Source organism: Littorina saxatilis, linkage group LG13 (genome assembly GCF_037325665.1).
Source record: "Littorina saxatilis isolate snail1 linkage group LG13, US_GU_Lsax_2.0, whole genome shotgun sequence".
In the NCBI taxonomy this organism is placed as follows: Eukaryota; Metazoa; Mollusca; class Gastropoda; order Littorinimorpha; family Littorinidae; genus Littorina; species Littorina saxatilis.
The window spans coordinates 7,161,472-7,188,357 of NC_090257.1; the positions used below are offsets into that span (position 1 = coordinate 7,161,472).

Genomic DNA, 26,886 nt, shown 5'->3' on the forward strand with positions numbered 1-26,886 from the left:
CACTTGATGGGATGTTGCGCAAGTCCAATAAAGCAGCGTTTCCAGCATCCAAAAGTCCATTAAAATTCACAGGTTGGGGAGTATGGGGGGGAGGGGACATGAGTCACAGTGGCTGCTGGTTTAGTGCGAGGCGCGCGACACAAAGGTGTCGACAGTGCGGGCCTCGACGACAGCTGCTGGTAGAGAGTTCCAGTCCTTCACTGTGCTGGGTAGAAAAGCGGCACTCCGATACTGAGTGCGGCAGGTGATGAGGCCGCCGAACTGCTGGCAATGGCCTCTTCGCTGGCGTGGTGGTAAAGGGGCCAGCTTCGACTTGATGCCCGGACAGTGGACGATGCTGTTCGTGATCTTGTAGAGCATCGATAGGCGGGCAAGCTTCCTGCGCTCCTCCAGAGACTGCCACCCAAGGGAGTCCAGCATCCGGCTGACACTTGACGTGTTGTGGTAGCGGTTGCAGACGAATCGGGCAGCTCGTCTCTGGACGGCCTCCAGCTTGTCGATGTTCTTCTGGGTGTGCGGGTCCCATACTGACGAGGCGTACTCCAGGATAGGCCTGACAAAGGCCTTGTACGCCTGCTCTTTCACGGATCTTGATGAGATCTTCAGATTGCGCCGCAGGAACCCCAGGGTCAAGCGACTTGCAATATCTCTGCTGGCAAGTCTTAATTAAAACTGGCACGGCTCGCTATATACCTGGGCCCACTGTAATCACGCCACCTGCAGCTGTACTGGCCACCATTGAATAGGACGCAGCTTTGGTTGCCAAACGCAATAATCTCACGGCTTTATTTTGCCTGATTTCACGCATGAAAAGCATGAGCCGTCTGTCAAATTAATATCCATGTTCCGAAATAGAAGGCAACCGATGAAGGGTAAAATAAATCATGTGCCACCTACTTAAATGCTAATAGCTCCCACATGTGTTCAACGAATTACTTCATATTTGATGTACATTAGCATGCGATGTGGGAAGCTAATTTCATAAGTTTCAATCATAATGGTCAAATGGTTTGATTTTTACGCATTTTAAAAACTATTGTTTTCAATTCCGAGATTGCCACCTCAACATTGCGAGGTTTGACACTGTGCAGTAATCACACTCATCTGACTTAAACCCTCAAAACTCACTGTAACTGCTGTTTTAACTCATGTACTGTCTGCAAATAGTTTGTGTATACAAGGCCCTTCAGAAAAAGCAACAGGTTAAAATCTGGAGGGCTAAAATCCGGACAGTGCGGCAACCACTCAGTGTCAAACTTTGTACTTGTGAGTCTATCCCCGAGTTTTGAATTTTGCTCGAAAGGGCATAGAAGCCAGACCATATAACATACAAACTATGTGGACGTTTTATCCCATATTCCAAGCCAATGTACCCCAAATTTGAAGTAATTCACTGAACAAATTCTGAAGTTATTAGCATTTTAGTGAGTTGCATTTTTTCGGGGTCACCCTGTGCTTTTACACTTCTTTTCGTATGATAAGCGATCAGTGTTCACCACCACATAATCTGCCCAAGCAAGCTTTAACGTGTGATTCGAACATTATTTCACCTGAAATACCAAAATCTGGGTTCTGTGGAGATTCTTTGATGAATTATTATCGTGAATGACGCCTGCTGACTTGATTCAGCAGCAGTTCCATCTCTACCCCCCGCGTGTTAGGGGGAAGAATTTACCCGATGCTCCCCAGCATGTCGTAAGAGGCGACTAACGGATTCTGTTTCTCGTTTTACCCTTGTTAAGTGTTTCTTGCATAGAATATAGTCAATTTTTGTAAAGATTTTAGTCAAGCAGTATGTAAGACATGTTAAGTCCTTTGTATTGGAAACTTGCATTCTCCCAGTAAGGTAATATATTGTACTACGTTGCAAGCCCCTGGAGCAATTTTTTGATTAGTGCTTTTGTAAACAAGAAACAATTGATAAGTAGCTCTATCCCACCCCCCACCCCCCTTTCCCCGTCGCGATATAACCTTCGTGGTTGAAAACGACGTTAAACACCAAATAAAGGAAAAAGTTCCAACTCTTCACAGAAAGAAAACAGGCAGTTGAATTTTAGTTCACTTCCAAGTGAAACACGATGCTTTTGTCCCAAGCAAATGCGTGGACAGGTCTGTGGAAATAAGGGGCAAATTATACCTGCGCAGAGTCAGCGGCACAGCCGGACAACGCACTGTAGATTATTGAGGTAATTTGTTTTTCACAGCCCGCTACACGCTGCGTGAAAAAAAACCAGGCCAAGTACTCGTCATAATCCCTGAGTATCGCAGCATGCAGCGCCGCTGACTCCGCGCAGGTGTAATTTGCCCCTAACCACGACCATTTACACGTGAAGCGCGTTGTGCAAAGTTGAATGACGTTGGGTCATATCTAGAGCAAGAGGTCAAGACAAGTTTACCCGATTTATATAAGGGTTTTCCTCACTGTCTCGGCAAAAAACAAGAAAAAGTCGTCTGAATTATGATGAGGCCAAATAAAGATATATATATCAACGTGATACCATAAAATTCCGCGTTATTAATACTGCCGCCTTAACTTTGCAAAAGCAAGTGTTTTACATTATTATCTACAACAACAAAAAAAGGCAAAGGAAGAGCACTATTGTGAGGGTTATTTTAACTAAGTTACTTCCCTTGTTTGTGTCAATGATGACGGTAAAAACAAGGGGGTTGCGTCATAGACTGAATGACAGAGGGCGCTGGCAGTCTTGCTTTATAGGGCGCGCTTCTTAACGACTACTTAACTTTAGATATAAAGAGAGATCTTGTATACTTCTAGGCGTATCCTCACCCTAGGCTCTAAGGCCCCCCCCCCCCCCAAAAAAAAAAAATAGTCTGTTTACGGTAACCCGACCGACCCTATTTTTTTCGCGCGACCCTAGACTTTTTTTGGCATTTGGGGGGAAAAAAAAATCTTGTTTTTTTGCAAAATAACGTAAAAATATGGTTTTTTGGAGAAAAAAAAAAATCCCGACCTACCGACCCTATTTTTTTGGCCTATGTTACCGTAAACAGACCTCTTTTTTTTGGCCTAAGCAGAGCACGTTCGACTCGTCAGTTACCATTGACCCCACGGTGCAGAGGAGAGAGGTGAGGCTTCCGCGTACTGCCCCTTGTATGCCATGGCTGTGGTTGTCCCCTCCCTTTAGTCCACTGCATTACTCTAGTTATTAAGAAACTGCCCCCTGTATCCTTAGTCTCTCTCCTATCACTTATTACCATGACATTCCTGCCTTTTCTGAGGCTTGGCAGGGCCGGATCTGGGGGGGGGGGGGGGGGGTCCTGGGGTTCCGGACCCCCCCCCCCCCCTGGCCATCCAATGTACCTCTCAAGAGAAAAAAAATGTGGACTTTGGACCCCCGCCTTCAGTTGGAACCCCCCCTCCCCCCTCAAATGAACTTGGTCCGGCCCTGCTTGGGGTTCGGCTGGTGACTTATGTCCCTCCCCCCACCCACCTACATATTCTTCTTTAATATTCTCCGGCGGAGCATGCACTAGCAGCAAAGCAGTGGCTTATGAATTACAAATCATATTACGGAAGCGCTAGTCGCCAAACTGTACATATTTCTTTACCACGGCCTTCGTGGCTTACATCTTAATCCTTTTTATTTTAAAGAAGTTTTGAGATTTATTGTTCGTGTTCTTCTTACGTGCTCATCTATTTGCTTTTATTGGTGATCCTGAAAGGTTCTACCTTTTAACTCGTTTTGAATAAAAATCATTTTACAAACCCGTTCTTCAGGATATAGAATACAGACTTATAATTCTTACTAAGAAACATATTAACTACTTTTCATTTTAACGAATTCCACAGAGCATCATCGTCTCAACGTCACCCCCTGCCCTCCTCTTTTTTTTTCTTTTTTTTTTAAGCGGACAAACACTCAAGTCCTTAATGGCAAAAAAAACCCGTAGGACTGTTAATATCAATATTACTACTACTACTTGTTGTTTCCAGCAACAGAGAGAAGCAGCACCCTGAAGCGCATACACTCACTTCGATTGAAATAACTACCATACTTTTTTGCGTTTTTGAGAGAATTATGCCGTGTGCGTCTGGATTCCCAAGGTTCGTCAAATTCGCCGTGTGCGTCTGGATTCCCAAGGTTCGTCAAATTCGCCGTGTGCGTCTGGATTCCCAAGGTTCGTCAAATTCGCCGTGTGCGTCTGGATTCCCAAAGTTCGTCAAATTCGCCAGAAAATCCCTTCAACCCGTTTCAGACAGATTTGTATTTATTTATTCAATTCAAGCATCATGAAACAAAAAAGCAAACAATTAGGACACGAACTCAAAGAAGAATTAGTTTGCCGTGGCCCCTTGGCCTTGCTCTTGAGTCTAGTATACTTGACAATGTACAATGTACATTCATGCATGAAATGTACACACATGCAATGCCACAATTCAACGCTCGCGGTTCCGCTCTAATTGCCCTTGGCCAGCAGCGGAGGGATGCGGTAGGAGGGGCACTTGTCCCCAAAGACACTGACGATGTAGCCGACAGTTTCAGGGATAGTGTAGAAGTCTGGCATCTCCCGACAAGCGCTCCACAGCTCTGTCAGACAGACGATGTAGTGCTGCAGACTCCTGCACAGAGGTAAAAGTGGTTATGTTGAACATCAGCGTTGTAAATTCAGGAACGCACTGGCTAAACGCACTCGGAGTGTATACAGGGGTCAGGATCTTGTATACACTCCGGCTTTAATTTCTGGTCGCGAAGCGAATTTGCCATTCGACACCACTTTGCGATAGGAACGCAGAGCTGTTGATGATAAGAGTACGGCAAAGAAACAAAAACAATCTGATGTTGCACGGCCTTTGCTGTAACGTAGAATACATTTTTATGGGATGAACTGTAACGATAAACCCCTGTCAGTGTCATACTAGGGCTGCGTCCTCACGGAGTTGGCACGGCGTTGGCACGGCGTTGTACAATTTTTCAGAGCGCCGTGGGATCGCAGGAAAATTCTGCGATTGACTGCGCTGTCAAGGCGTGCTAGGAGTTGTCACTGCGCGTCCACGGCGTGTCGATTAATCGGAAGTGCATGTATACGACAGGGGAGTGTACTCTGCGTTATGGGGTTGGCTCACAACGCACTCGCAACTTCATGTGAACGCCCTGCAAACGCTGATGGACGCGGTAGAAGCGCAGTGACATCCCCAATGACTCCGTGACGTCTCCGTGAGGTCTCCGTGCAAACGCCCTCCAAACGCTGATGGACGCGGTAGAAGCGCAGTGACATCCCCAATGACTCCGTGACGTCTCCGTGAGGTCTCCGTGCAAACGCCCTCCAAACGCTGATGGACGCGGTAGAAGCGCAGTGACATCTCCGTGAGGTCTCCGTGCAAGCGCCGCAGACTACCACTGCATCCGTACTGCGCGCCAAAGGAGCTCTTGTGGCCTTACTGCGCTGCTACGGCGACCCTATTGCTCAAAGTGCGTGCCGTTGCATGGCGTTCTTGGCGACCCCACCACGTCAAATGGAGATGCCACCGCGTTGCTCCGGCGCTGTAGGAGACCTAACTGCGCGCACCTCGGCGTTCTTCCTTTTTCTTGGACGCCGCGGGAACGCCGTGAGGACGCAGCCCTAGTGTGACAGGGGCAATACATAATTTTTGGATTGATGGAAGGGACTTGAATACATACAACAAGTCAATAATGACTCTGGATTGTGAGGTCTGAATTTACAACTCTCAAGTTCAACGTTGCCTTTAGGGCAAGACGACCATAGAAATTACCCCCTGGCAATGGCTTATTGTTCAAAAAGTTTCTCCTGAAACAAGATTGAGAGAATTACATTGGAAAATTTGGCATAACATTTATCCCAGTAATATAATTTTGTTGAAATTGGGAGTTGTTGAACATGTATATTGTACATAATTTTATTGTAATAATGAAATATATTATATAGAACATTTATTTTTTTATTGTCAGAAGATCCATATAGGATTTGGTTGAACGCGGTTCATAGAGAAATTAGAAAATTTGGCGTTTTTAAAAGCTTGACAGCAAAAATAGCCTTGTTAGAATTTCCACCATGTGAAACTTTTTGCAGGTGAAAATGGTATTTTACATAACTTATTTGATAATTATCGCAAAAATGTGTATTAGTTAATATCGGTATGGTACACCAATTGATATAAACGACATGTTTGATTTTGAATTGAGGTTAAGAAATATTGATTGATTTACATTGATTGATATACATTTATTATTTGATATGAGTGAGGAAAAAAAGACCAATACAAAAGCAGATATGCCCCCCACCTTAAAGCCATATGTACTCGATGACTATACACGCTAATTGCTTTACCAACAGCTGGAGACATGCTAAATTAAGTTCCCTGCAAAATATTGTGGTCTAGGACCCCTTCAATGTTGAGATATGTTAATTTTCATTTTGATCTGGATCGTCCTATTTATAGATTTGCCAACAGAGGTAGCGTTGACGCAAGGGAAATAACTCCGCGTCTTTGTTTACATCCAAAGTTTTTGAGACTCTAAAACAAGCTGTAATGCATGTATATGGTCCGCGCATGGCGACATATCGTCATTACATGGTCTTATGGTGCGTTTGACATCGATTATGGGCAAACTACACTTTGTAAACACGGGAGCGCGTACATATGCCTTTACAATAAAAAGAAAAAAAGACAGAAAAAAAGAAAAGGCAAATAATAAAAAAAAAAATAAAAAAGAAAGAAAAGGCAAAGAAAAACAAAAAGAAACCCTTACCTGCACTGGTTACCCGAGTTGCCCAATGGAGGAGCACGTAGCATAATAGCTGTACAAAAGCGCCATCCTTCCCAGGGCCGAGAGCAATCCCTCCCCCATGGAATCGGTTGCTGGCTTCCGTCGTACGTCGGAGTCCACGATTCAGTGATGGTGTTCTTCTTACTCTTTGGCTCGGTCAGCCTCGCAGTGATCTTGGTGAAACTCTCCACTTCCGGCGAGTCTTCTTCCGCTCCCGGTTTAATCTTCGACAGGAGCTTTTTTGTGTTATCGTCAGACTTTGTAGTCGATGATGTTTCAGCGTCCGTCTTTGCCATTTTTGGGTCGACTGTATGTCTGCTCTTAGTCGTAGTGCCCGTGTTTTCACGAGCATCTGCTTCTGTGTGAAGGCCTTTGTTTGCTCTTGTCGAGGGAGGCTTGGTTGGCGGAGTTGCGTTAACGTTTGGGTCTGTGTGCACGGATCTGGCTGGCTCGTTCATGCTTACAGATCCGGTGATTGCGTTGTCTGTCCTTGCTGTAGTGGGGTCTATTGCTGCATCGACATCTAGCCCGTTAGTGGGGGGCAAGTAGTCGGCTGTGTTAGTTTTAGTCTGAGTCTCTGTGGTTTTCTGAACATAGTCTGTCTTCGCTTGGGTTTTTTTCTGACTCATTGAAACGTCCGTATTCTCCGATACTGCGTCTGACTTTGATTTGGTGTTGGTTTGGTTTGTTGCAATGTACTGACTTCGTTCCTCGTTGTTGTCAGCTGGCTGTGTGTTCAGTCGTGTCTTTGTACCCGATGCTCCATCTGTGCCTGGATTTGCCTTTGTGCTGGGTTGAGTTTCAGTGTACTGTCTTCGTTCCTCTATGTTTTCAGTTGGTTGTGTGTTTGGTTGTGCCTTGGTGTCCACTACAGCGTTTTCATCTGTAATCGCTTTGGTGCTGGTCTGATTTGAACTGTACAGTCTTCCGTCCTCGGTATTTCCAACTGGTTTGGTGTTCAGCTGTATCTTGCTGCCCTTGCTCTGTTCACCAAAGCCTTCGTCTACTTCTTCCTCCGTAGACTGGTTCTGTTCTACGCCTTCTGAGCCTGGCGGCACCCCATCTTTCTCGATTATACTTATCTCGCTGCTGGTGTTCAACGTGTTCCTCGTTTTGCTTTCAAGCACTGTCTTCTGCTGCATGCTGCTTACTGTTGTTGGGTTATCAGTATGAGATAAGTCCCACGACTCGGTCTCAGTAAAAGCATTTTCTTTTTCGGTGGTGTTTGCGTTTAGCGAGCCTGAATTTTGAAGTCTCGTGGTTTCTGCTGTTTTGCCCAAAGATGTCGTCTGCTCGTTTGTCTCAATCTGAGGATCGAGAGGAGTCTGAGTCGGAGGTTCTTGATACGGAGAGACAGGCAAGTTCTTTCGTTGAGAAGTTTCTGGAGAACCTGTGTGAACGCCGCTGGGTTCAGAAGAGGTTGACGAGGTCATTTTATCAGAGTAGCCTGTCTGGGTGTTTTTGAGCTGAAGCCTGTTATTCGTTGAACTCAGCGAATGCCTGTCAACTGTGGATTTCCCCGACAAAAATGGAGTGGCAGATGTGGTTGTAACATTGGAAGTAACCCGCGAAGCATCTTGGTTGTCATTATCTGAGCTTCCCTTTGGACTCGTTATTGCCTGGAGATTCCCTGATCCGACACCAGCCGTGGTCTCTACTGCCAGCGTTAGCTTGGTAGCCTCAAACTCTTCGACGCCAGTAAATGGCCGAACGTTAGGTGGGTTAAAAGTGACTTCCTTTTTCGGTTCTTCATCTGACGTTCCGGGTACAGAATTTGATTTCAAGGAATATGAATTTGCATTCGAATTGGCCTCTGTTGTTACGTTCTTTGTTGAGCTTACCGACTCCGAGGAGGAGGGTTTTGTTGGTAAGTTTAAGCCTCGTCCAGAAAGCGTCGGCCTTACGTCCAAACTCTGCTGATGCTTAGTTGTGTTTATTATATCCTTGGCCTCTGAAACTATTTTGGGCGCACCAAAATGTCCGCCTACAGAATATGTGTTTGTCTTTGTCGACGACGAGACGGGCGTTGGTGCTGTTGGCTGCACCGTTTTTCTTGTTCCAGAAGACGATGAGACAACTGATGTCTGCACTCTCGCAGTTAACATATGCAAGAGGGGGGATTTGTGTCCGTTGTCTGTTGCTGTTGCATCTTTTGAAGTACCTGGTTTTACCGACAAAAAGACGCTAGTGCTGGGTAGTTCAGCCAATGGTTCAGAGGTAGACTCTGGAACTGAAGCTTGAAGGTCATGCTTTGCGGAGGAGGGTGAGTTTTCATGGTCGTGTTGGACAGAAGTCTTCAGCAGCTGCTGACGCGTTGCGTTTGTTCTGACACCTTTTCCCTTTTCACGCCCTTTCTGTCGGATTCCCACGGATCTGTCCAAGCCGACAGTTCGTTCTTCAGTGTTTCTATCGTCACCGTTTTCTTCTGGGCGGAATTTAGAGGTCTCGTTGCTGTCTAGCGTGGCTTCAATTTCTGATGAAGCGACGCTGTTTCCAGAAGAAGAAGAACGCTGGCTGCTTTTTTCATGAGTCACGGAATCCTGCTCATTTCGTCCTGACCTGAAAGAAGTGTCAGGAGGCCCTTTCGGATTTAAAGGCACCTTATTGAAACTGCTGTCTTTCTCAGAAGATGATGTTTGTCCTGTATCAGGGTTGCTGTCTTCTGTTTCTTGCGCATCCCTGTTCTCGAACTCTGTGGTTCTGGAATTTGAAACTGAGTCCTCTTTGTTGTTTGACGAAGACGTGTAGCCTTTCTCTGATTTGCGGGAGGCGGCTTTGGCATGACTTGATGTGCTAACAGAATGTCTTTCTCTTACCGTGGTAGCTTTCTGCTTGTTTGAAATAGACGGCGTCTTCTTGCGATCAAGCTCATTTCCCGGTCTTCGCTGTGTCTGTTTCGAGTGACTCTTTGGAGGCAATGAAGGCTTCACAATTTGGGTCGGAGATGGCTTCAAGGAATCCGACGGTTTTGCAGATTGTGATTGTAACGGCTTCGAAGACGCGGTTTTCAACGGATCCAACGACTGGGAAGGTAACGCTTTCGATGACTTGGTTGTTGACGGATTCAACGGCTGGGATGGTAACGCTTTCAAAGACTTAGATGCAGGTGTCTGTGGATGCGGTGAAGCTTTAGGTTTGACCGACGTTGTGTGCAGTGGTTTGGATGGCTTGGGCACTGGCTTCTTTGGTGTGCTCTTGCCCAAGTTACTTTGCTTTGTGTTTTGAGTTTGTAAATGCGCTCCTGGTCGGTTCTCGGAGTAATTATCATAGTCGTAATCTGCACACAAAAAAGAAGATAAATACTTAAATGAAAATACACACACACACACACACACACACACACGCACGCACGCACGCGCGCGCGCACGCACACGATCGCACCGCAAACACACACACACACACACACACACACACGCACGCACCCGCGCGCACAAGCACACACACACACACACACACACACACACACACACACACACACACACACACACACACACACATACAAATACCATAACGCGCACTACAGGTCTTTCAGTTTCCTCTTCCAGGCCGGGTTTGTTCATGTTAAATGAATCAATAAAGTCAAGTTAAGTCAATATTTATTTCAAAAACCCCTATGTTTTGCGGAAATAACTCGCTACTGGCCGACGTTTACCTGTCATCGCGATGGACAATCAACTATGTTGTGAATGTTATGCAGTGTGCGCCCGATATGATACTCTTTTCTTTTGAAAATATGTACATCGGAGCCACGAATTGCCGCCGATTGTTTCCCGATAATTTGCAGTGATTGCTAAGCACGTGTGTTTTCCTCAACTCGCATGACCTCAAGCGAGAGCCACGTGACCTCGGTGAAAACACGTTGCCGGTGATCACGGCGGGCCAGCAATCATTGTAACGAATCGTGAATTCCAATGAGTATAAACTTGGCCCCAAAAAAATTTGCAACAAATTTCCAACCCAAATTAAAGCATTTAGTTCCAGAGTCATTTCATTCAAACGTTATATTTCAGTCAAGGCCGTTCACTTTACTATCAGGATCACCTTTTGGATTAGAGATTTCTTTTACAGGGATCACGTGACCGCCGCTCAAATAAGGGTACCCTCGAAATCGACCAGAAAAAAAACGGAAGGGCCAAATGAAAGATCGACAAACAATCACAATAGGGAAAAGTTAGCAACTTTGACATACGATAAGCTTACCATCCCGAAGAAGGCAGTAACGTTCCGAAATATTGATTATAGATATAAACGTACCTAACCTGGTTACTGGTGTGTTTTCTTTTTATTTAAATATACGAGAAGAAAGTCAAATCGATTATCTACCCTGAACAGATTGTTTTGTTTAGCTACCTTGCATATTTTGTGTGCTATGCTATTCCTACTGATGCGGGTGTCGATCGCAAGAGCGGTCAAAAACGGGACTTTTTGTGTCATTGTTTAGGGGTATCATGACAAAAAACGCTGTACTTTAGCAATGACTTATTGGATTGCCTTGAAACTTTCAGAATATGTTACCAACACACTAGAGATACTTTGTGCGAAAGTTCTTAGGAACACTTCCCCGGCCGATGTTTTGTTGATGTTTTAAGTATCAATTGTAATGGGCCAAAATGACACCCCACTCTCCCAAAATTAAAAAAAAAAAATTAAAAAACCGCACACTTACACACAAAACTACTGAGTAATGAGTAACACCTACCCAGATCCGTCTTGACCTCGCCGAACTGACTGCACTGGTCAGACAGGAGATCAAACGAGTTCCAGAGGAAATCAGACATGGGCTGCAGCCTTGGGACATGGTGGCACCCGTTGGCTAGGTCACTCAGGCATGGCAGAAACTCTGGTACCGTTCTGAGGAAAGAAAAGACTCAGGTAATATGACAGTAGCAGAGAAATGCTGACCCGGATATCACTCGTTGGGTAGGTCACTCAGGCATGGCAGAAACTCTGGCACCGTTCTGGTGAAAACAAGACTTTGATGATTATGAAAGACGCATAGCAAATCCACAAAATGGAACAGCCTTGACACCTGTTGGCTCGTTCTGGTGACAGAAAGACAAAGTTGGAACGAAAGTTCCAGAGAGAAAATGACAAGTGCTGCGGTCTCGGGACATGATGGCATATGTTGCCCAGGTCACACACTTACACTTACCTACTGTGATCACCCACAGGGCGTTAACGTAAACGCATAGGGCGACAAAGTTAAAACAACATGGTTGCAATGTACAACACCTTTAAATACACAATAACAGTAACAATGTTGTGCTGAATTGAGCAGTTTTAGTGTAGACGCTAAATATTGTCAAGGTTTTGCTCCTTCGGTTGTGATATCGGACCTAATATTGTGCGATCAGTACGCATCGCACACAACATTATTGCGTCAGCACGAAGAGGAAAACCATATATTTTATTTCAGAGCAATCGTTTCAGTTCTTAACTGTATTTAACCCAGGTGACGGTAATTTTTTAAGGTCAAATCCGTCGAATTCTGCCTTGAAGGCTCAAAAGTGCCGTTGTAACGGAGGCGGCTCAGATGGTCCAAAAGGGTCCACGATGTGCTGATGAAAAATATGATATTGATGATATGAAAATTCCAGACGGGAGGTCGAACAAGTTCCAGAAACAGTTAGACATGCCCTGCAGCCTCGGTGAATGATCAGGGGCGGTGCAGTTAAGCCGGGGGGGGGGGGGGGGGGTCGACTGGGGTACAGGAGCAAAGCCCCGTTGGGGGGTCTGGGGGGCGAATCCCCCCTGAAGCTGAAGAATTGTTGCTATTTTATAAACAATTTGTGGCTTATCCTTGATTTTAAACATGTTCAACTGGTGTCAGCAGCCACTCATTATTTCTTTTAAAGTTAGTATTAAATAAGAACAATTTTTTTTTGACAGCCGGGGGGGGGGGGGGGGGGGGGGAGGGGGGAGGTCCGGAACCCCTGTAACACGTACCACCCCTAATCCGCCCCTGATGATGACACATCTTGGCTAGGACACTCAGACATTTCAGAAACTAGTTAGAGTCTATATGTATCATCGGATTCATTGTCTTCATGTTAACACTGGAAGAGAACGGAGAGATGCTGACAGGGAGACGAGCAGCTAACCGTCTTGCTGACAACTATGCAGACGAGAGCAATGTACATGTCAGTCCTGTCCAACAAAGAGAAGCAAGAAGAGAACAGAGAGATGCTGACAGGGAGACGAGCAGCTAACCGTCTTGCTGACAACTCTGCAGACGAGAGCAATGTACATGTCAGTCCTGTCCAACAAAGAGAAGCAAGAAGAGAACGGAGAGATGCTGACAGGGAGACGAGCAGCTAACCGTCTTGCTGACAACTCTGCAGACGAGAGCAATGTACATGTCAGTCCTGTCCAACAAAGAGAAGCAAGAAGAGAACGGAGAGATGCTGACAGGGAGACGAGCAGCTAACCGTCTTGCTGACAACTATGCAGACGAGAGCAATGTACATGTCAGTCCTGTCCAACAAAGAGAAGCAAGAAGAGAACAGAGAGAGCGGCCACAACACCACACAGATGTGGAACCCATGAAGCAACCCTTCACTCTTCATGAGCTACAAATTGCCTTGAGGAAACTAAACACCAGGAAATCCCCAGGGCCAGATGGGATCACGAACGAGATGCTGAAGCACCTAGGCAACACAGCTGTCCTGAAACTACTGGAGGTCTTCAATCTCAGCTGGGACACAGGCAAATTGGCACAAGTCTGGCGAGAGGCCATCATGATTCCTATCCATAATAAAGGAAAGGACAAGAAGCAGCCTGCTAGTTACAAACCAATCAGCTTGACCAGCTGCACTGTGAAGACCCTAGAGAGGATGGTCAACCAGCGCCTGCTTTTGTATCTAGAGACTGAGAACATCCTGGCTCCTGAACAGGCAGGCTTCAGACAGTTTCACAGCACAGAAGACCAGGCAACCTATCTCTCCCAAGAAATAGAAGATGCATTCCAGGAACAGAAGGTCCTCTTCGCCACTTGGATTGATCTACAGAAAGCCTTTGACAAGGTCTGGACTGATGGCCTCCTCGTGAAACTGCAGAGATGTGGAATCGCAAGCAACATGCTGCGATGGATCAGATCCTATCTTCACAACCGCAGAGCAAGAATCTCAGTCAACGATCGAGTCGGCAAGAAAATACTACCGCGACATGGTGTCCCACAAGGAGGAGTCCTCTCTCCTACACTCTTCTTGGTCTTCATCAACGACCTTGTACAAATTCTTCCCAAAGGTATCCACGCTGCATTATATGCTGATGATTTGGTGATGTGGTGCAAGGAGGAATACGCCACAACTGCCACTTACAGGTTGCAACTGGCAGTTGACCGGCTGGCGGCATGGGCAGATGAATGGTGTGTTGCCATCAACAAGGAAAAGTCCTCCACAACACTCTTCACATTATCCTCAAAACAAAAGATTGGAACCATCAAGCTTGGTGACACACCCTTGAGAAGTGATGACGAGGCAACATATCTTGGTGTCACTTTTGACAAGAAGCAGACCTGGAAACCCCACATCCACAATGCTGAAGCAAAGGCCAGGCGCAAGCTTGCCATCATGCGGAAGCTAGCCGGAACCAGCTGGGGAGCAAACGAAGAGATACTCAAGCGAGTCTACCAGGGAGCAGTCAGGCCCCATCTTGAGTATGGCTCTACAGCTTGGTCTACAGCAGCGAAGACCCACCAGCAGACACTGGACAGGGTCCAAAACCAGGCCCTCAGGATCATTACTGGATCGATGAGATCCACACCAATAAAACCCATGGAAGAAGTTGCTGCCATTCAACCCCTCAGTCAGAGGAGAGACGCCAAGGTCATGGTTCAGACAGAGAAATTCAAGTGCCTGCCTGCGCATCCGATGAAGAAGAGGATGGATAACCTGACAAAGAACCGCCTCAAGCGCAGCAGCTTCTTACATGAAAGCAAGAGACTTGCCAGAGAGCACCAAGCCTCTGTACCTCCCTCAGCACTACCAATCAGTTTCTCAGATCTGCCGCAGCCATGGAATGAAGACTACAAGAATCTTCACATCTCCACCACAGTCCCCTACGTTACCTCAGGAGATTCCCAGAACGACACTGCCAGGCGCACCCTAACACTCGCCATTATTGCTGAACGGTACCCTGAAGACGCCTGGTTTCACGCGTATACAGACGGTTCAGCAACAAACGCCGTGGCCAATGGAGGAGCAGGTGTACTTGTCAGATCTCCTGAGGGGCACACTTTTACAGCAGGGATACCAACAGGAAAGTACTGCTCAAACTATGCAGCAGAAGTTCAGGCCATCATGCAAGAAGCCTCCATGATTCATGACTCGGAAAGCAAATGCCCCCAAGTTGTTTTCCTCTCTGATGCACTGTCTGCCTTGGAAGCCCTTGCAGGAAACAAACTTCCTCGTCTGATGGAGAAACTCCAGGGGCTTGCCAAGACTCGACGAGTAGTCCTGCAATGGGTTCCAGCACACTGCGGAATTCCAGGCAATGCAACAGCTGATGAGCTCGCCAAACTCGGAGCCAGGGAGGAACAACCAGACAACCCGGTCAGCTTCGCTGAAAAGAAAACCCTCGTGAAGGCAGCAATGCGACCACAATCCACGAGAGACGCATATCATCTCCTAGAACGATGGCAGCAAGTAGTGATCATGCGACTACGAACTGGTCACTGTCGCCTCAACGCCCACATGTTCAGGAAGCTGAAGCTGACCCCATCACCAACCTGTCCCTGTGGTCTGGAAGACCAGACTCCAGAACATGTCTTAATGACATGCCCCCAACTCAAACCAATCAGAGACAAAGTGTGGCCAGCATCAGTCCCTCTCCGCACCAAACTCTATGGGAGCAGACAAGACCTGGAAGCCATGACGTCATTCGTCTCGCAGACTAAACTGATGGTGTGACGGCGAACGCAAGAAGAAGAAGATTGTCTTCATCAGTTTATTCTTCCTCATCATGGATCGAGAGACTTGCTTTATATCGGGACGTGTTTTTGTCACAATGCATATTTTTCTGACCTGCAAAAGGTTTTGATGTCCCCTGCCACCACGGACTGCCAGTAGGTGACGTTAATACATGACGTCAGCTGATTCGTGACGTCATAGGGACACGTGCCTCTCCCAACACCTGCCCTTCTGAGGGACCTCCGCGTGCCTGTGTAAAGAACATTGATGATTGGAATATGTAACATGTAGCGCTTACTTTCAACCATTACTCCTTGTTAAAAAAAAAAGAGTTTTCAACATTATTTCACGTATACTATTTTAAAGTTATAGATTTGAAAATAAGTGTGTTAGTTTTGAATTTTAGCACCCCGTTTCTGTTTTCCTTTAAATCTCCTCCCACTCTTCCGTTATTAGTAGACGACGACGACGACGCCGACGACGACATAAACGACAACCCCTCTTACCCCCCAACCAACAACAACGTTTTCTAAAGTCGCAATGATCCGAACTGCACCGTGGGCAATCAGCCAAAGGTCTATACAGTGCAGCCTCCCTTTTAAACCCATCGACTGAAGACTCCTTCCCTTTTAAGACCCTGATTTCTCACATGTTCCGTTCATAACCTGTGTAAATGTAGCCCCATTTTAAGACTCCCTCCTTTTTTAAGACCTGATTTTCTCAGATCACTGTACTCACAATGGGTCCAAAAGACGGCTCGATTCCGCAGTAGCTCAGCGTGTAGGTAGAACGTTTCAACGGAGAAATCGTACGGCCATAACACTGACTGTCCACACTTGAGGAAAGTCCCCGCCGATCTGAACAAAAGTAAATAGGCAGCGTAGATTAAAATCACATTCCTAATCGTTTAATTAAAGGATCGTGTGCACCAACAAGGATCTGCACAAGATTTTGCATTTGAGAAACTTACTACTTACTTATGCCTTTGACCCCGTCCGGGGCATAGGCCGCCAACAAGAGCTTTTATCTCTTGTTGACGTTTCTGTAACGAGTACTTTTTTCCATGGATGAGTTGTTAGCCCTTCGCACAACCCCCAACCTGGAGGGCCAGGGTGTATACTTAGTCTGGCCCCATTCACCTCAGACCTGTCCGGCGTGGTTACACCTGCCAGGAGCACTATGAAGGCTCCGGCCAGCATAGCTCTTTGGATCATCAGGGCACACAAGCTGCTACGCCACGGCAAGGCATATACACCAGTAGTAGGCAATTGAGAAAAGCGTCTGCAAACTCGGACACATACCACAAATTAACAGCGCTGCGCTCAGGTCGAAAACGGCTGACAGTATAAGCGATAAAGCTATAAAACGCTTTTATTTTTAGATTATAACTCCAGAGATTAGGGAGCAATTTTTGGAATTGCGTGCACGGCTTTGTTATAGATATGTCCATGTTCACGCCAAATTTGACGGACAGACGGACGGGTAGAGAGACGGACTAGACAGAGGACTTTTAATAAATTAATTGGAATAAAAATGAAATTAAATGATCCAATCAAACAATGGACCATTAAGCTCTCACCAAGCAATCACCCAGTAAATTCAGTTGTTTAAATCCTTGACAATTCTTGAAATATTTTTAACAACAACAACAACACCGACAACAACAACAACAACAACAACAACAACAACAACAACAACAACAACAACAACAACAACACAAATGAAAGGAACTTCTTGTGTGTGCAAAGCGCCTAATTAACTCTCTTTTTTTATTTCTTATTTATCAACTTGAATAATTGAGTGCAAAAGTTTGTAAAAAATCTATAAATTTATTTAGAAAATGTCACTTTAGTTCCGCCAATATTCTCAAATCCGTTTTTTTCCGTATTCACCAATGGCTTTTTTCTTAATCAAGATACAATTATTAAGAAAACACAAGGATCTGCCATGTATGAAAAAAAACCAGCCTTGAAACCTTGGGAAAATGATAACGCTTACCTGCACGCCTGTTTCAAGGTCTTGTGGGATCTTCCTTTGAAGTTCTCACGGCAGATGGAGAACAGTTGGTGTACCGTGGGTGGAGGTGTGGTTCTTGGCGCAGATGTGGTCGTTGTCGTAGGAAGAAGGCCTTGCAGTGACACAGACGAAAATATTAATTTAAATATTCATAAAGAAAATATCAATAAAGAAAATACTGATGAAGAAAATATTGATGAAGAAAATACTGATCCAGAAAGTGTTGATGAAGAAAATATTAGTTCTATTAATTAAGAAAATATCAATTAAGAAAATATTAACTAGGGAAATATTTATTGATTAAATCGTGAGAAAGTTGTGTTAGATATGACGCTGGGACGCATACAGGGTTAGCACTTGTCTTGCATATAATATATATATCCTTTTTATATTTAGTCAAGTTTTGTTATATTTAGTCAAGTTTTGACTAAATATTTTAACATCGAGGGGGAATCGAGACGAGGGTCGTGGTGTATGTGTGTGTGTGTGTGTGCGTGCGTGCGTGCGTGCGTGTAGAGCGATTCAGACCAAACTACTGGGCCGATCTTTATGAAATTTTACATGAGAGTTCCTGGGATTGATATCCCCGAACGTGTTTCTCCTTTTTTTAATAAATGTCTTTGATGACGTCATATCCGGCTTTTCGTGAAAGTTGAGGCGGCACTGTCACGCCCTCATTTTTCAACCAAATTGGTTCAAATTTTGGTCAAGTAATCTTCGACGAAGCCCGGGGTTCGGTATTGCATTTCAGGTTGGTGGCTTAAAAATTAATTAATGACTTTGGTCATTAAAAATCGGAAAATTGTAAAAAAAAATAAAAATTTATAAAACGATCCAACTTTACGTTTATCTTATTTTCCATCATTTGCTAATTCCAAAAACATATAAATATGTTATATTCGGATTAAAAACAAGCTCTGAAAATTAAATATATAAAAATTATTATCAAAATTAAATTGTCCAAATCAATTTAAAAACACTTTCATCTTATTCCTTGTCGGTTCCTGATTCCAAAAACATATAGATATGATATGTTTGGATCAAAAACACGCTCAGAAAGTTAAAACAAAGAGAGGTACAGAAAAGCGTGCTATCCTTCTTAGCGCAACTACTACCCCGCTCTTCTTGTCAATTTCACTGCCTTTGCCATGAGCGGTGGCCTGACGATGCTACGAGTAAAATGGCATTGCGTTCAGTTTCATTCTGTGAGTTCGACAGCTACTTGACTAAATATTGTATTTTCGCCTTACGCGACTTGTTAAGACCTTATTGTCTCAGACGTTCTGTTCATAACTTCTGTAAAATGACCCTCATTTCAAGACCCCCTCCTTTTTATATTTAGTCAAGTTTTGACTAAATATTTTAACATCGAGGGGGAATCGAAACGAGGGTCGTGGTGTATGTGCGTATGTGTGTGTGTGCGTGCGTGTGTGTGTGTGTGTGTGTGTGTAGAGCGATTCAGACTAAACTACTGGACCGATCTTTATGAAATTTGACATGAGAGTTCCTGGGTATGAAATCCCCGAACGTTTTTTTCATTTTTTTTATAAATGTCTTTGATGACGTCATATCCGGCTTTTCGTGAAAGTTGAGGCGGCACTGTCACGCCCTCATTTTTCAACCAAATTGGTTGAAATTTTGGTCAAGTACTCTTCAACGAAGCCCGGGGTTCGGTATTGCATTTCAGCTTGGTGGCTTAAAAATTAATTAATGACTTAGGTCATTAAAAATCGGAAAATTGTAAAAAAAAATAAAAATTTATAAAACGATCCAAATTTACGTTTATCTTATTCTCCATCATTTGCTGATTCCAAAAACATATAAATATGTTATATTCGGATTAAAAACAAGCTCTGAAAATTAAATATATAAAAATTATTATCAAATTTTTTTTTTCGAAATCAATTTAAAAACACTTTCATCTTATTCCTTGTCGGTTCCTGATTCCAAAAATATATAGATATGATATGTTTGGATTAAAAACACGCTCAGAAAGTTAAAACAAAGAGAGGTACAGAAAAGCGTGCTATCCTTCTCAGCGCAACGAATACCCCGCTCTTCTTGTCAATTCCACGTGTTCTGTGAGTTCGACAGCTACTTGACTAAATATTGTATTTTCGCCTTACGCGACTTGTTAAGACCTGATTTTCTCCGATTGTTTTAAATATAATTGTATAAGATATATAATTATAGTGCAGTCGAACTAATCTATACTCTAGACTATAGCGACCAAGGGACCGACCAAACGTGGTCGCAGCTAGGGGAAAGGTGAATTATATAGAAAACAAAAACTCGTCGGGAATCCGTTTGGGGTGGTCGTAATAGACAGGTGGTCGTTATTGAGAGGTGGTCGTTAGGGAGAGGTGGTCGTGATGAAGAGGTGGTCGTTATGGAGAGGTGGTCGTGATGGAGAGGTGGTCGTAATGGAGAGGTGGTCGTGATGAAGAGGTGGTCGTTATGAAGAGGTGGTCGTTATGGAGAGATGGTCGTTATGGAGAGGTGGTCGTGATGGAGAGGTGGTCGTGATGGAGAGGTGGTCGTGATGGACAGGTGGTCGTGATGGAGAGGTGGTCGTTATGGAGAGGTGGTCGTTATGGACAGGTGGTCGTGATGGAGAGGTGGTCGTTATGGAGAGGTGGTCGTTAAGGAGAGGTGGTCGTTATGGAGAGGTTGCCTTCAGGGCAGTTTCGACTGTTCAACAACTGCTTTTACTACCATTGCTAATACCGGGACAAAGCAAGCTCTTTTGCCACTCCCTCTATGCAAACATTCCATGTGGCCCCACTACTACTTCCACTACCACTACCAAGAACAATACAGTGGAACCCCCCTTTTAAGACCCCCACCACCCCAATTTAAGACACCCTCATTTCTAAGACCTTTTTTTTCTTCAGACTTTCTGTTCATAACCTCTGTAAAATTACCCCCATTTAAAGGCGGTCCGCCTTTCCCTCAGAGTATAGTACTTCCAGACCTACCTCAACGTCGCAGTAGTCCTGTTGTAACGAATACAGCTAGAAAACGTAACCATGGTAACATTCTAACCTTTCCCTAAAAGTATAGAACACTTACAGACCCACCTTAAAGTCCTTCTGTTCCAAGGCTTACAGATAGAATTCGTAACCATGGAACACGAAATAGAAAGATAAACAATGTGTCAATCAGTCAGTTAGTCAGTAATCGCATATCAGTTGGACCAGGCGTGCCCCCCTCCCCCCTCCATGCCCCCATCCCTCTGTTCGTCGGTCTGTCTGCTGTGTGCCATAAGCCCTTACTCACGTACAATATTTGTGTTTCAGTCCGTTGGCGATTTCAAGCACTCTTGTTTTGCTGATAAACGCTCCGCACACTGATAGCCGTTTATTCACGCACTTGATGAATGCGTTAATAGTTCTGTTAAAACAAAAACACACCAAGGAAATGAAAACCCAAAACATCATTATCATTATCATCATCATCATCCATCATCCATCATCCATCATCCATCATCCATCATCATCGTCCTGTCTTCTTCCGCTTCCTCTCTCAAACTTCAACATTGCGGTAGCAATTACAGTGACAAAAACAGCCAGCCAGCCAGACAGCCAGCAAAGAGAAAGACTAAAAGACAGACAGACAGACAGACACATTCACCCCCCCCCCCCCCCCTTAACTCTGAACATACCTGCAGGTTTCATGGGAGGGTACGTCAGGCTGTTTCAACAGAGGATGAATGGGATTCAAACACTGCTTCAGTTGTTTCTTGTCCCCCAGAGAACAGCCTGCGACAGACACACAAAAATACAGGACAACAATTATACGGACGATCCATATGCCGTAGGACGATTACGCCGACACAAGTATGTCGACTATAGCAATGCCTAGGGATGATATACCTTGGGACGATATGCCTAGGGACGGTATGCCTAGGGACGATATGCCTAGGGACGATATGCCTAAAGACGATATGCCTAGTGACGATATGCCTAAGGACGATATGCCTACAGGGACGATATGCCTAAGGACGATATGCCCAGCGACGATATGCCTTAGGACGATATGCCTAGAGACGATTACGCAGAAAATAATATGTCGACAAACACAAAACCGACGGACGATATGCCGACGGAAATTATAACGACGAAAATATGCCGAGGGACGATATCCCAAACAATATGCCGAAGAATTTTATTACAGACTACAATATGCCGAGGGATGATATTCTTAACAATATACCGAGAGACGATTTTCCAAACGACAATATACCGAGGGAAGATATTCCAAACGACAATATGCCGAGGTACGATATTCCGAAAATATTCCGAACTATATATTTATATGTAGCCAAGTGCACTTCGCTACCCTAAACACTCTAAATATCGCACAGCGAAACAGCCTTGTACAGTACAAATGGAGTCACCTACCCCGTAGCAGACGATACGATGATACGCGCGCACCTTGCTGGCGCAAATTCTAATAAAATACCTTTCTATATATATCTACCTAACTTCTATCTTTCAAAGTCCCTTTTATCTTTGCTATGGGCCTAACTATGTTTAGGCTTGCAAAAAAGTCAGTGATTAAGCTATATGGCTGTATATTGTTGTGTTAATTACGATAACGCTTCGAACTGACCAAAGCGTCACTTTGATTTTGAAAGTTTTCATGTATGTTTGAGAGAAATTGATTCTCACAAACTTATCTTTGTCTTTTTGTTTATTGTTTTGTCATTTTTATCACTATTACATATCCCGTACCTATGTTGCATATGATTTTAGTTTGTTTATTTGGTTGTAATAAGTGATGCTTGGTTTCTCTGCGAAGATTCAGAATTTAAGTACACATGTACTCGCGCCGGAATTTAGCCGATTCCATTTACTTTCGGACTTTGCCGCTTCGTACTAAGTCACTGTATAATTTTCCCCCATGTAACGCATATCATAATGTTTGTCTAGGGTTCTTCTTTTTATGTGTATGATTTATGAATTTGTCCATTATCCCAGTTTAGAGAGTTTTGTAATTTTCTGCACTGAAGTTGGTTCAGTGCCTTCACTATATAGGACCATTGTTTTTGTATCGTACTAATTAAATATAAGTTTTTACGAAATGTTATCTATTGCAATGGAAAGTTAAAGGTCGTAGATTTAATTTGATGTATTGTTTGTTAGGATTGGTTATGTATTTATTTAAATAACTGAGGGTAAAGCTAGTGTAAGAAACACAGATTCCGTGTTTCTGGCCGTATTCAGGCCGATTTTCATTCCCGCTGGACGGTGCTTTCGATGCAGTCCGCGCCCAGGGGTATAAGTATAGGCCAAAACCCGGCATAAGCAATCATTCGCTCATAGCAGCTGATCACCTCACTACATTTGCTTCTCTGTCTACGGGTTTTGCCTTCGGCCTCTACGTTTGCTTGCATCGTTTTCTTGTACAACGAATAACAAGTCGCGTAAGGCGAAAATACAATATTTAGTCAAGTAGCTGTCGAACTCACAGAATGAAACTGAACGCAATGCCATTTTTCAGCAAGACCGTATACTCGCAGCATCGTCAGTCCACCGCTCATGGCAAAGGCAGTGAAATTGACAAGAAGAGCGGGGTAGTAGTTGCGCTAAGAAGGATAGCACGCTTTTCTGTACCTCTCTATGTTTTAACTTTCTGAGCGTGTTTTTAATCCAAACATATCATATCTATATGTTTTTGGAATCAGGAACCGACAAGGAATAAGATGAAAGTGTTTTTAAATTGATTTCGACAATTTAATTTTGATAATAATTTTTATATATTTTATTTTCAGAGCTTGTTTTTAATCCGAATATAACATATTTATATGTTTTTGGAATCAGCAAATGATGGAAAATAAGATGAACGTAAATTTGGATCGTTTTATAAATTATTATTTTTTTTTACAATTTTCCGATTTTTAATGACCAAAGTCATTAATTAATTTTTAAGCCACCAAGCTGAAATGCAATACCGAAGTCCGGGCTTCGTCGAAGATTACTTGACCAAAATTTCAACCAATTTGGTTGAAAAATGAGGGCGTGACAGTGCCGCCTCAACTTTCACGAAAAGCCGGATATGACGTCATCAAAGACATTTATAAAAAAAATGAAAAAAACGTTCGGGGATTTCATACCCAGGAACTCTCATGTCAAATTTCATAAAGATCGGTCCAGTAGTTTAGTCTGAATCGCTCTACACACACACACACACACACACAGACAGACAGACACACACACACACACACGCACATTCACCACGACCCTCGTTTCGATTCCCCCTCGATGTTAAAATATTTAGTCAAAACTTGACTAAATATAAAAAGATGAAACAATACGCTTTGGACTTGGGCTTCGTTCTTACAACCTTCCACTCCTCCACTACATATACAATTATGAAAGGACGTCATTCTCCCTTGTTTGTGTCTTACAATCATCTAGTGTAAGCTACGTGTTCTGTACGCTTAGGTGGCTACACGATTACACCCAAACACACACACACCTGGGTAGCGGGTCTCTTGCTGCTGCTAGCAATAAAGTAATGACAATGAAATGAAATGCAAAGCGTGCAGCACAATGTACATTTAGTCATTTAATCATGGTGTCAAGCCTTCGCTTTTAAACCTGGAGGATCTTTCCAATAATGATGTGTGTGAACATTGGTGGGAACTTCATGTGCGCACCATTGTTACTGCAATCACCGTAAACTTTACTCTGTAAGCGCCGAGTAACGAGCAAACGTCCACCCCCCTGAATTGGGTCTAAAGTTGAGTATAGGGTACAGTTTCTTGCAAACGCCCACCTCCCAAATTTAGACCAAGAATAACAGGAGACAAATATAATTGGTCTATATTGTTTGTAAAAGTCCGCACGCAATACGGACAAAGCATTACTGGTGCATAATGACAAGATATTGCGATGCAGTTACAGTCGGACCCGCTTATAAGGAGCTCGGTTATAAGGAGAAAAAAAAATTCCCCGAATTACATTGTTCGACTTACGAAAACTCGCTCAGAAGGAGCTCGGTTATACGATACCTCTCTTATTAGGAGTGAAAAATTAGGCCCCAAACCGGCCCTGAGTCCGGTTATAAGGAGTGCCGATAGCACCGGCTTCAAAGTCTGGGAGACTTTCTCCGCCCACACCCATCACTCGGAGAGAAACCGATGATGGTCTTGGTCACCAATCTGTTCACCTCAACTGTTGCGAGCTGGTTCTAGTGTGCTTGCAGCAGACCCAGCACAGCACAGATCCACTTCTGGAATCTTACGCTAGATGTGTCTCAAGACACACATTTTGTAGTCCTGGCATCCTGAAAGGCAGAGGCCCCAACCTACAGGTTTGCTTCCATACCAAAAATGCCTCCAGACACGGGAACTTGGGAGAAGAGGCAACAGCTCCGCTTGAACCTCAGAAACCAAATGTGCCTCCAGACACACATATCCCTCAGACGGCCGAGGCTGTGGCCTCTAAGGTTCTATTGTACCAAATCCCCTCCTGACTGCATCAGATTGCTTGCGCTGGCATCTGCTGACATAGACCCACATTAAGCATAAATAGATCCGAGAGTTCTATTACAACTACTGTATAAGGAACCTCGGTTATAAGGAGTAAACAATTTGGTCCCCGAGGGATCCTTATAAGCGGGCCCGACTGTATAACGGTTTTTTTCATACCCGAGGCACTGCATTCTCTGTATAGCCATGACAAGCAAAAATGAAAAAAAAAGATAATTTGAGGTTGAAGAAGTCGACTGGGTGGGGGAGGTGAGACTTACTTTTATGAAACTATTCATTTTGCGCAAGTTTGTGGTTTGTGCTCAGACATTAATTTGCGCTGCAATGCTGGTGTGTGTGTGTGTGTGTGTGTGTGTGTGTGTGTGTGTGTGTGTGTGTGTGTGTGTGTGTGTGTACGTGTATGTGTGCGTGCGTGCGTGCGTGAGTGTGTTCGTTGTAAATGTGTGTGCGGGTGTGTGTGTGTTCGTTGTGACCCTGTGAGTGTTTGTGTGTGTGGGTGTGTGTGTGTGTGTGTGTGTGTGTGTTTGTGTGTGTGTGCGCGAGAGTGCGTGTGTTTGTGTGCGTATGTGTGTGCGTGTGCGTGTGCGTGTGTGCGTGTGTTTGGTGTCTAGTGTAGGTGCTTGCAAAAGGGGGGGGGGGGGGTGAGGGGTGGCGGGGTATTTGTGCGTGCTTATGAGTTTCTGCACACACAGGTCTTTCTCTTTCTTAACACAGAAAACAAAAGACGCTTTGGTTAAACGCGACATTCGGCCAATAGATCGATAAAGCATTCATTGTCAACATTGCCAACGGAGGCCTTAGTGAATCGGCCGTACAACTCATTGTCCGCTGACCCCAAACCTAATCCCTGCCAGGCCACTAACACAAATGACTCAATATTCACTGTCTTAAGAAAAACAGGGCGACCGTGAGCTGAATGTAAAAAAACAAACTATTTTGTATCCACAGGAAAGAGAACAGAACACGAAGGCTGAAAAGCCGCCCCAGAAGACGATAAAAAGCCGGAAATCGCCCAGCTGTCCCGAAATATTGCCACCGCCTGAAATGAAGAGTACTGCTTCTCCACCGAAACATTGGAACAGTAACAATCGTTTTGAAGATTGGAGATCGACGACCTAAAGAAAGTCTGTTCCGAGGCGAGTGGAGAATTGAGTAAGGACGACCTTCACTGGATCACGCTTTGGAATTAGCAGTCCGGAAAATGTGACCCATACTTTTAAAGAAGGATTCAACGTAAAAGGTATGGGTAGTACGCGACCCACGCCATCCTCTTTGCAGAGTATAGGTTGTACACGACCCACGCCATCCTCTTTGCAGAGTATAGGTTGTACACGACCCACGCCATCCGCATTGGGATAAACATCGTAAAAGCCTTCTTAAATTCCATATGGGTCGCCCACGACCCACATCATCCGGACTGCCTAGTTCAAATTACGTCACTGTTCAATTTTTTTTACAAAGATAATCCACCAGAAAGTAGTCGATGGGAGGGTCCTAAAATGTTTAAGGATTACATGAAGTCTTTAATTAAAAACTCCCAACAGTTATAGAGATACAGACACTTTTGTGAAGCTCTGGGTCGTCCACGACCCACGACCCACGACCCACGACCCACGACCCACGACCCAGGAAGCACGGAGAAGGTTACACTGAGTCCTTCCAGCGTAAAGCCTTTATCCCATGACTTGCTTCTTTGTCTCTTTTAGCTGATGTA

At 44.4% G+C, this 26,886-nt stretch overlaps 1 protein-coding gene across 1 annotated transcript in view; it reads right to left on the reverse strand.

Moving 5' to 3' along the window:
- Positions 1 to 4,219: 4,219 nt before the first annotated feature.
- LOC138946371 (serine-rich adhesin for platelets-like) overlaps positions 4,220 to 26,886 on the reverse strand; it is a 28,801-nt gene continuing 6,134 nt past the window's right edge. Inside the window, exons 2-9 of the mRNA XM_070317947.1 lie at positions 21,339 to 21,435; positions 20,958 to 21,067; positions 17,657 to 17,786; positions 16,397 to 16,515; positions 15,773 to 15,908; positions 11,449 to 11,600; positions 6,732 to 10,026; positions 4,220 to 4,582 (exon numbers count right to left, since the gene is read on the reverse strand). Of these exons, the coding sequence (XP_070174048.1) occupies positions 4,420 to 4,582; positions 6,732 to 10,026; positions 11,449 to 11,600; positions 15,773 to 15,908; positions 16,397 to 16,515; positions 17,657 to 17,786; positions 20,958 to 21,067; positions 21,339 to 21,435 (4,202 nt within the window). The 3' untranslated portion in view covers positions 4,220 to 4,419. The remainder of the gene's footprint in view (positions 4,583 to 6,731; positions 10,027 to 11,448; positions 11,601 to 15,772; positions 15,909 to 16,396; positions 16,516 to 17,656; positions 17,787 to 20,957; positions 21,068 to 21,338; positions 21,436 to 26,886) is intronic.